Here is an 11,003-nt window from a genome sequence, read left to right on the forward strand (position 1 = left end):
AAATCACAACCTTTAATCTGGTGCCAGCTAGAGGAGGAACTTCTCTCCCAAGAAGAGATTATACAGGTCTGACAACTTGTCAGATCACCTTACAGGACAGACTAGAGCCTAGACAGTAATGTGTCAACGGTGGGTAAGAATACATCTTGATTAGGACTACTTATACATATGTTTCTGCTCTGTTTAACTCTAATCCCCATGCACAGACCCTAATGATGGCCTCCTGACTTCCTCCCAATGTGGCTGCAGTGAATTGTTTTTCCATTCCTGCCCCCCACCCCCAACTCCCTGTAAGCCTGGCTGGCCTGAAACTCACTAGGTACACCAACTAGGCTGGCCTTGAACACCCGTCTGCCTCTGCCTGCTGAGTGCCAAAGTTAAAGGTATGTGCCACTGCCCCAGCCTAGGAACAATGTCTGAGGTCCAGATGCTCTGTAACCAGTCTCACAGTCTCATAGAGGAGGAAGAGCCTACAAAGGAGGTCATAATATGAAGAGTGTTTTCAGCAAAATCTCTGAGAGAAATGTGCAGATTCTCTGCTCCTAAGTGGAGTTTATTCTACTCAAGGAAAAATACAAACTTGAGTAAGGGCCTTTATGTCTGTGTATCCTCACACAGCCCATCCATACTGAGGAATCAACCCAGCCCTTATATTGACCCAGGCCCTTCTCATTCAGAAGCCCACATAGGTGGTCATGGTCTAGTTGGCTTTGATTGGCCTCTAGCTCTGCCATCCCATCTCTCTGGGCACACTGCAGTTCTGGGAAAGGACATGAAGTCGGTAGGAGCATAGAGAGGAAGTACCAGCTGTCTGTGACAACCATGACAATGCTACAACACCAATGTCCTTCCCAGAGTAGTGGGGAAGCAGAGAGAATCCTGTGGGCTCAACTCCCCATTATCACATGTCACTGACCGATAGGAAGCGCTCCAGGAGGTGAGAGGATGTCTGCTGTCTCAGGTAGGGTCAGAGTCCAAAGACAACTGTACTTTTGAGTTTCTGGCTTTGCTTAAGACTGCTATAGAGTACACAGGGCAAAGTAGAACTATTTAATGGGAAGGGCTGAAGGAAGGATTATGAACCACAGGAGGGGAGGGAGCTCAGAGACAGAGGCAAGTCCAGAGAACTGCAGCCAGTTCCACAAAGGCAGAGACATACCTACAGGAGAGGGGGATGGGGTCAGGGAAAGGAGGTGGAGGGGTGCAACGACTGTGTATAACCTGGCATTCGCTGCTCTGTGCTCGTCCCTAGAGAACACTGTGCCTTGTTATCTCTAATTGGACTGCTTAGGGCACAAGCTCAGTAGATCTGGTCTCTTGTTTCTGTCCAGGCAGGGGGCAGAGGCTCTGATAGCCTTGATACCAGGTGATCGCCTCAGAAGACAGAGATAAGGTCTCCCCCTGGAGCAGAGAGAGGCCTGGTCACCTCACACAATAAAGATAAAGTCTCCTTACAGGCAAAGGTTGGGTTGTTTATGCTCAGCAGAGGCCCTCTGCCGTGCAGCCAAAACCTGTGTCTGTCTGCCATGCAGCTTTGCCTGTGTCTGTCTACCGGGCAGCTTTGCCTATGTCTGTCTGCCGTGCAGCTTTGCCTGTGTCTGTCTGCCGGGCAGCTTTGACCCGTGTCTGTCTACCGGGCAGTTTTGCCTGTGTCTGTCTGCCATGCAGCTTTGATCCGTGTCTGTCTACCGGGCAGCTTTGCCTGTGTCTGTCTGCCGGGCAGCTTTGCCTGTGTCTGTCTGCCGTGCAGCTTTGACCCGTGTCTGTCTGCCATGCAGCTTTGATCCGTGTCTGTCTACCGGGCAGCTTTGCCTGTGTCTGTCTACCAGGCAGCTTTGCCTAGCCCCGAGGGTTCTGAGGCAGTGGGCTGGGGGAAGAGAATGAGCTGGAGCCAGAGTTCTCGGCTGTGAACCAAGGGTTTCATCTCTTCTTTTAGTGCCCAAGCTCATGGAAGCAGGAGGCCACCCTTCAAGCTACTCAAAACTAGCTATCTACTGTTGGGAAGTGAAAACATAGGGACAAGGGCCTGAGATATAGCCCAGGCTGGCCTGGAGTACACTGTCCTCCTGAGTGCTGAGGTTACAGGTGCTCACCATGACACCAGGCCAGTTTCATTCATAGTATTTCTAAGTAATTCACAGACATTGAAGACTGATGGAAGAGAATTTATTTGTGTGGTCTCTGGACATGTACTTTATCCAAATATGGCATTATCTGAAAGATAAAAAATACATTGGGCTGGTGAGATGATGAAAGGCTGGGCTCACAAGCAAAACATCAAAAAGAAATACATCTCAGTAATCCAATCTATTACCTCTAGACACTGCATATTTGAGACAGACACACACACACACACACACACACACACACACAAAGGGGCGGGGGAGGGAGAAGAGCGTGTGCCAAGTTCCTGAGGTGGGAGCCGGCTCAGCACGTCCCAGAAGAGGAATAAAGTGAAGTGGAGAGGCCGGGGTGAGCAAAGGAGGTCTGCACCTGGACTGTTCATGGAGAATCGTGCAGTACAGGGTGGAATGTGGATTTTATCCTCAGCGTGTGCAGCACAGGGTGGGATGTGGATTTTATCCTCAGCGTGTGCGGCACAGGGTGGGATGTGGATTTTATCCTCAGCGTGTGCGGCACAGGGTGGGATGTGGATTTTTGTCTTCAGCGTGGTAGGAAACCACAGAGGAGTTTTGTGCAGCGGGTAACATGTTCTGAACAGTTCACTCAGGCTGTCCTGTGAAGTAAATGTGGGAGCAGAAAGGGTGCAAACTAGGCAGCCAGAGGCCCCTGACACACTTCTTTGATTATAGGTTGGACCAGTGTAGTGGCGGGTTCAGACTCAGGACTGATTTTGGAAGAGGAATTGATAGGACTTGCTCACATACTGGTGTGGAGTGTGAGGGCCAGAGTTCTACTTTGGCTACTTTCCCAGATGAGGAAGGTAAGGCTGATGACAAGTGATGTGTTTGGTAACAGGAATTTTGTCTCAGCGATACTAAACTGCAGATGACTTCAAGTAGAGTGGCAATGTGATAGATAGTATTCATGGCTGAAGGTCAGAAGAGGGGTCAGAAATTAAAATGCGGGGTCATCAGAAAAGAGATGAAATGTAAGTCCTCTGGCAGTTGTCTGAATGGGAATGTCCCCACAGGCTCAGGCATTTGAACACTTGGTCCCCAGTTCATGGTGCTGTTTGGGGAAGTTTAGGGGACGTAGTCTTGCCAGAAGAAGTACGTCACTGGGATTGAGCTTTGAGAGGTTAGGGCTTCACTCTCCTCACAGATATCTCTCTGCTTTGTGCTCCAGGTCCAAGATGTGAGCTCTCAGTGTCCTGCTCCACCCGCCATGCCTGCCTGCTGCCTCCACCCTGACATTATGGACACTAACCCTCTGGAGCTGTAACTCAAAATGTCCTATCACAGTAACAGAAAGTAACTGTACAGTCTACCAGCTGCCACCTCCTCACCCTTCCACATTCAGGACAGGAGAGCACTGTCTTCCCAAGAGAGGCTGTTACTTTGTAGCAAATATGTGTATAACTTAATTTGTTGAAACCTACCAAATTAATGCCTTTATCAAACCATAATGTCCCAGCTCCTAACTTAACAAATGATCTTCTCGGCACCTGCTGGCCTCCAGGGCTCTCTCTGTCATTTGTTCTCAGCCGAGAGCAGCAGACCTCAAGTTCTGCTCTGGGAATGGCTGCTTGACCTCTTTTTAGCGAGTTTCTCCAGTGAAGGTCTGCTTTTTCAATAAGTCAGCATTTTCATCTTCATCCTATTTCTCAATGAAACTCAAATCAAAGGCAAGGGGCTTTCTAAATATGAAAGACGTAATGTTTGGGGGTTATTGGTTTACAGTTTTGACAGTATGAAAGCTAGTTGTGGGATTAGACATGCTAGACTCTGAACTGTATGAAACCACGCATGGTCCTTCTCTGTACTGTATGAAACCATGCATGGTCCTGCTCTGTATTGTATGAAACCACACATGGTCCTGCTCTGTAGTGTATGAAACCACACATGGTCCTGCTCTGTACTGTATGAAACCACACATGGTCCTGCTCTGTACTGTATGAAACAACTCATGGTCCTGCTCTGTATTGTATGAAACCACACATGGTCCTACTCTGTATTGTATGAAACCATGCATGGTCCTGCTCTGTACTGTATAAAACCATACATGGTCCTGCTCTGTATTGTATGAAACCACGTATGTTCCTCTAAGGGGGATGTTCTCACTACCATCAAAGTGCTGAGAACTGACATACTGCTGCTCTGAATAGTTCCAGTAAAGAATTGTACTTTTTTTCTTTTAGAATTAGGAATGGCAAAGCATTCTTTTTTATAAAGATAGTTGAGTATTGTTTTTTTTTTTTTTTTAAAAAAAAAAGAAATACAATTGTTACAGACTAACCTCAAATCACAATACAGTGTCTGGGTTTTCCATGCCACACTGTACCACCACTCCCTAAGGACACTGGCCAAATGCAAAGTCATGGCCACTAATGGTCAATGTGGGTCAGTCTTTGTGAACTAAATTAATAATGCATTGGCTATATTGAATATAATTACATATGCACACTTTCTCTAAATAAATGAGAAGATATTGTCAGTTGCCTGACTTGACTGCAGGATAGATAGTCACAATCCATATTTGTAACAATACCAAAACACCACCCCTCACCCAACTTCTCTCCATAGTTTTATTACTGCTTCTTTTGGCATTACATGTCACATTTGTTACTAAAAACCCATTTTACTTCAATTTTGAACATCAAATTCTGTAGACAATGAAATTGGTGACACAGGAGGTCTCTGAAGGAAATGCAGTTTTTCTCAAAATGTGATTGTCAGGCAGTTAAGAACCACCTTAGTCTGCTGGAAATGCAGACTGCAGGGCTCAAACACCAGTCCACTGAATGAACTGGCCTGTGGTCTGTAGGGCCCTACAGACACAAGAAAGTGAGTCTCTGGTCTGTAGTGGGGCTTATACCAAATAATCTATTTTTGCCTTCAGAGACCCCCAGGGCAATGTCTTCGAACCCCTTAACAACCCAGAAATTCTGCTGAGTCTCCATATTTATCCCTCCTGTGCTGTGGGATGGTCTGTATGTCAAATGCTCTGATTGGTCAATAAATAAAACACCAATTGGCCAGTGGCCAGGCAAGAAGTATAGGCGGGACTAACAGAGAGGAGAATTGAGAGAGCAGGAAGGTGGGGGGAGACACTGCCAGCCGCCGCCATGACAAGCAGCATGTGAAGATGCTGGTAAGCCACGGGCCACGTGGCAAGGTATAGATTTATAGAAATGGATTAATTTAAGCTAAAGGAACAGTTAGCAAGAAGCCTGCCATGGCCATACAGTTTGTAAGCAATTTAAGTCTCTGTGTTTACTTGGTTGGGTCTGAGCAGCTGTGGGACTGGCAGGTGACAAAGATTTGTCCTGACTGCAGGCAAAGCAGGAAAACTCTAGCTACAAATGGCGCCCAACGTGTTGGCAAGAGTTTCCACCTAAAACCTGAGTAAAAAGATTCTAAAACAGAGCTAAAAACAATTCCTAGTTGTCTCTTTCAAGTCAGCGGCAGCCTGCATGTTTGAGCTACTATGGTAGGTTCCTGGCATGTGCGCTTAATCTTCAGTATGGTGGGAATGAGGACTCTGCAAGTGGCACATTAAGTTGTGTGGTGGATTTAGCCTTTGCTAGTATGAAAAAAAAAAAAAAAAAGGTTTCTGGGCTACACGCTGCTTTGATAGAAACATAGACTCCCAGAGCTGGCGAAAAACATACCACTGCCATGTTGGGAAGCTGAAGTGGGTGGAGCCAGCAGCCACAGCACCGTTTTAGTCTTAGAATGCTGCAGTTTAAAGCAATAGGTTCAAGATAATATAAAAAATAAGCCACATAAAGATGGCTATCACACAGAGAATCTGGATTATGCTCTCTTTGGTATTCGTAACTGCAGAAAAACATTTGATTGTAAAAGCTGTTGAGTTATGCCAAAATGTATATTTTAAAGGTACCTTGACTTCAAATTTTGGATGTAAGGATATGTTGCTTTGGAAAGGAGGCTCTGCTTTTGTTTCCACAGAAAGCCAGAGGCTATGGATTTGTTCCAGATTAAGATACATCAGGTTTGACCAGCCAAGACCCCCTGAAAGGTCTCCGATGACACCAATGCCCAGATGAGCCAACATCCAGAACCGTTTCAAGGCAACTGGCTCAGACGATACACCCTCACGGACTACTCCATAATCCTAAAATTTTCTTTGTGTCCCCATAAGATACAGCGCCCCCCTCCAGCAGGAAGTAGTAAGAGAAGCTACGCCCAAATTCCCAAATATACCAAGCTGGCTTTGGAGATACGTAAAAGTTAAAACCTTCCTTTTAAAAAAAAGAAAAGGGGAAGTGCTGTGAGATGGTCTGTATGTCAAATGCTCTGATTGGTCAATAAATAAAACACCAATTGGCCAGTGGCCAGGCAGGAAGTATAGGCGGGACTAACAGAGAGGAGAATTGAGAGAACAGGAAGGTGGGGGGAGACACCTCCAGCCGCCGCCATGACAATCAGCATGTGAAGATGCCGGTAAGCCACAGGCCACGTGGCAAGGTATAGATTTATAGAAATGGATTAATTTAAGCTAAAGGAACAGTTAGCAAGAAGCCTGCCACGGCCATACAGTTTGTAAGCAATTTAAGTCTTTGTGTTTACTTGGTTGGGTCTGAGCAGCTGTGGGACTGGTGGGTGAGAGAGATTTGTCCTGACTGCAGGCAAGGTAGGAAAACTCTAGCTACACTCCTGCAGGTTGGTAGGAGTCCTACCATATTATCTTACTTTTCGGTGGAAAGTGCCTTCTCTCCTTGCGAACAAAGAGGCCCCGACCGACCCAGGAGGTCCTGTCACTTTCAGGAACAGACTCTTTGACATTCACACAGGCTAAAGACTGGTAGGCCTGGCTGAAGTGCCTCTTCTGAACTCGCAGGAAGCTGACTTGATTGCTTCTCTCCACCAGACAGTAGGACTCACGCTTTTCGTTTATCTCTTCCAGAAGCTGCTTTCTGCTCGGTCTGTCTCTTTTCACATCAATGCTCTTGTTCACAGATGCCATTTTGTTAGCACACCAGTTATCAGCTGACTCTTGCCGTCCTGCAAACACATTGCTTATTAGTTTCCTGTCCAACTCAGAAGCCAGATTCACCATCATATCCACATTTACCAGTACTTTCTTCTTCTGCAAGACCATGTTTCGAAACATGCTACAGAACCGACTCGGGTCATTATTGCCCCCCAAATACTACAAAATTCAGCAGCACCCAACAACTAATGTTGTATTTTCCTGCCACAATAGCCTGTGACTGATCTAAGATGGGCCGGCAGTTTATGTTTCCATCTCTGACTTATGAACCTTTTCTATTTTACCTTTCTGCTTTGGGAAATCTGTGAGCTTAGAGCTGTATCTTTTACAATATCTGCTGCAGTTTGAACAAAGTATAATTATAATGGAGGAGCCCGTTAAGAAGCAGTTGAACCTGGGTGCCTTAGCACTCATACCTGAACCTCAGCATTCAGGAGGTTGAGGTAGAATGATTGTATTGAGTTTAAGGCCAGCCAGGGTTACAGAGTAAGCTCTGGGTCAGCCTGGGATAGAGTGAACTCCTGCTTCAGAAAACAAAACAACAATAAAAGCACATACAAAAGATAATGTATAAACTACCTAAAATAGTCTGCTGGTATTTAAGTGATTTAAATAGATCTCTTTAGATATCTATTGCCGAAGGAAGAAAAAAATCCTCTCAAAAATTGCCGATCCAATCCTCTCAAAAAACCTCTGAAGAACCACCTTAAGCTACTGGGAATGAAGATTGCAGGGCCCGGCATTTAGATCTGGCAATTTTTAATTAAAGGAATTAAAAATGCTTTGTAGAACAATTAACATCAAATAATTTGAGTTGTTTTAGTAACACTAACCATTCTAAGTACCAATTAATAATGTGACAATAAAAATTATCAAGAATAATTTGCCTGGGTGTGATGGTGCATACCTTTAACCCCAGTACTAAGGAGGCAGAGGCAAGTGCATCTTTGTGAATTCAAGGCCAGCCTGGTCTACATAGTAAGTTTCAGGACAGCCAGGGCTATGTATAGATACCGTAATCAAAAAAACAAAAACACAAAACTAAACAAACAATGGATAAACCTAGTTGGCTCAAATACCTCATTTAATCATTAAATATCTCTTACTAAAGATACAAATTTATCAGAACTTAAACTCTAAATTCTATCTCCTTTAATACTTTTGGAGGATACTAGGAACTGCATATTTGAGACAAGAACTCTACCACTGATATTCTCAGCCTGGCTTTGATAGTATTGTTATTCTCTGGATGATGTACATATGAAAAACAAATGGACATAGGATTCATATTTTGTTGAAAGCCCATTTTATAGATCTACTGCAAAAGATATACAGACATGCAAGGTTCACTGGGATCACAAAATTACCACTTTATATCACTTACAAATTTGAGCCCAACACTCATCTGTGGAACGCAGAGGTAAAACCATGGACTTGTGGTCATTTGGGTCTATGTGCTACCTGCACTACCTACTACACACACACTTTGAGTTACTCACCTTCTCTGGGCCTCAGCTTCCTGACAAGTCAGTGAAGACAACCGGTTCAGAGTATCACATAGACTAGATGAACTAATACCTATCAGAGTCTATTGCCCATCCTCCACAAACGGTCATGCAATTTATCACGTAATTAGGCGCTTTGAAAAGAAAAAGGTGTAGTCTATCTGACAAGCAAACAGTATATCTTGGTCTCCCTCATCACTAATCTGTTTACATGTATTGTGATGAAAATTGGTGGGCTCCAGTGAAGCTGAAACTACCGAATTCTTGTTTTAAAAATCAATTGAGACATTCAGGAGGTCAAAAGCAGAATGCCTGCCAAGACTGAGGCCTGATGAGCACCAGCCTGCACAGGCTGCAAGCCTAGAAGAGTGGCCCTTTGGGTGATTGGCACAGGAACAGGTCAGTCTGCACAGCTCGTTCTCCTAATTTTACAGTCTTCTAGACGGAGACAAGCTGTGTGTGTAACCTATGACACTGAAGATATTTGAAAATGTGAATCATGAACACAGCAGACTTTATTTGTAGAGTTCATGTTAAGCTTTCCTGTCACTAAAATCTGTAGCCCAGGTCAGTACTTGTGGCTTTCACAGTCCATGGAAGACAGCACAGAGCAGCAAGAAGTCTGTTTCCTGCTGCCCCTCCCTGGTGAGGAGTGTGGCCACTCGACCTTCTTTTCTCCACTCTCAGACTTTACTCTCTGTGGTCTATTTAGCATCATATTCTTCACGTCTGTGAGGTTTTGTTTCTTTAATGTTTAAGATGACCCAAGTGTAGTACTGGAATGCTATCAAGTATTCTTATGCACCCAAAGGTAGAAGAATGTGTTAGATCTGAGATGTTGGCTGTGAATTCAATGGATCAAATTTGGGTTCTCAATATAGATCAAATAAGGTGGCTTTTAAACAGAAGCAAGGTACACTATAGTCCCAGTTACCAGGAGGCTGGGGTAGGAGGATCATTTGAGCCCAGCAGTGCAAGAACAGACTAGGCAATATAGTATGATCCCATATCAAAATAACAACGAACTATAAGCATACACAAAACAAGGTTATACATTGACTGGTTTACCAAAGCTTATAGGAACTTGATCATCTAGGAAAGTGGTATTTGCTAGTTCAGTGTTTACAGTGATTTTATGAATACAATTACAAGAATAATGAGAATAGACTACATACAGAGAGAAATAGTATTATTATTCCTACGGGCACATCAACTGTGAATTACCTTGAACAACACCAACCCGAAGCCTATGAAGTACACAATGGTAATCAGCCCACTGGACTACCCCGGTGATAGAACTTTCTGAGCTCTGTCACCTCAGCTCTGTTCTGTTCTCGGAACCCTGCTTAACAGAGGAAGTCTCTTCAGAGACCACTTCTTTCCTAACTAGGTGTCCTTGGCTAAGTGACTTGACTTGTGTTTATTGTCAGTGAGACACTAAATCACCTGTCAAATGGGAACAAAGATACTCATTGAGTTGTGTGGCAGACGACAGGGAGGAAGCTGGGATTACGTAAGGCACACATGGAAAGCTGTGCTGTGTGTGCTTCCGTTTGCTGTGTGCTGAATTTCTTGAGTGCCCATTCTGTGCCTGGTGCCAATCAAGAGCGTGCTTCCGTGAAGAGAAGTGCTAGGAGCCCACTTGGGTGGCGGCATGAGCCTGGGATTCCAGCTACATGGAGGCTGAGAAACAAGGATCACTTGAGGCCAAGAATTTGGGGGCAGCTTGAGTAATATCACATGATCTCATCTCCAAAAGAAAAAAATACCTTCATGTTTTGCACAAAGGACTATTCAGATATCTTTTTGTTTGTTTGTTTGTTTGTTTTTGCCTTTTTAGACAGTCTCACTATGTAGCCCTGGCTGTCCTGGAACTCACTATGGAGACCAGGCTGGCTTCCAACTCCCTGAGATCCACCTGCCTCTGAGTCCTGGGACTGAGGGAGTGTGTCATTACACTGGCTCAGATATCTTTCTTCAGAAGAGATCTCCTCCTGCTTTTAAAGAAATTCTTAAGAAATAAATTTCAGAAATATAAAAGTCAGAATTTCTTATATTTCCTTGCAGGAATTAGTGATGGGGAAAGACTGGCAGTGAAAGTTTACACACTAGTTCACTGAATAAGTGTGTAACAGTCAGCAAACAAACGTTAGATCAGCCAAGTTAGTGAGCCTGGAGTGGGGTGACTATGGAGACCAATGCAGAGTGGTTGGAGGGATGAGAACAGCTTTGTTTTGTTTTTAATGCCACAGATAATGCAAAGGGTATCAAAAGAACACAAATCCATTGAACATAATCTTGACATTTTTAAACTCAAGGATGCTGGATTCTCTCACTTCCAGGGCAGCTGGAGGAAGG

At 44.5% G+C, this 11,003-nt stretch overlaps 1 protein-coding gene across 1 annotated transcript; it reads right to left on the minus strand.

Moving 5' to 3' along the window:
- Positions 1-2,150: 2,150 nt before the first annotated feature.
- Spata45 (spermatogenesis associated 45) lies at positions 2,151-9,953 on the minus strand. The gene is made up of 3 exons (XM_059280415.1): positions 9,870-9,953; positions 6,840-7,151; positions 2,151-2,214 (listed from the first exon to the last, which is right to left on the minus strand). Exons 2-3 carry the CDS (start codon positions 7,111-7,113, stop codon positions 2,195-2,197), a joined length of 294 nt encoding a protein of 97 aa, XP_059136398.1. The 5' UTR covers positions 7,114-7,151; positions 9,870-9,953; the 3' UTR covers positions 2,151-2,194.
- Positions 9,954-11,003: the final 1,050 nt, after the last annotated feature.

This window comes from Peromyscus eremicus, chromosome 15 (genome assembly GCF_949786415.1).
Source record: "Peromyscus eremicus chromosome 15, PerEre_H2_v1, whole genome shotgun sequence".
In the NCBI taxonomy this organism is placed as follows: Eukaryota; Metazoa; Chordata; class Mammalia; order Rodentia; family Cricetidae; genus Peromyscus; species Peromyscus eremicus.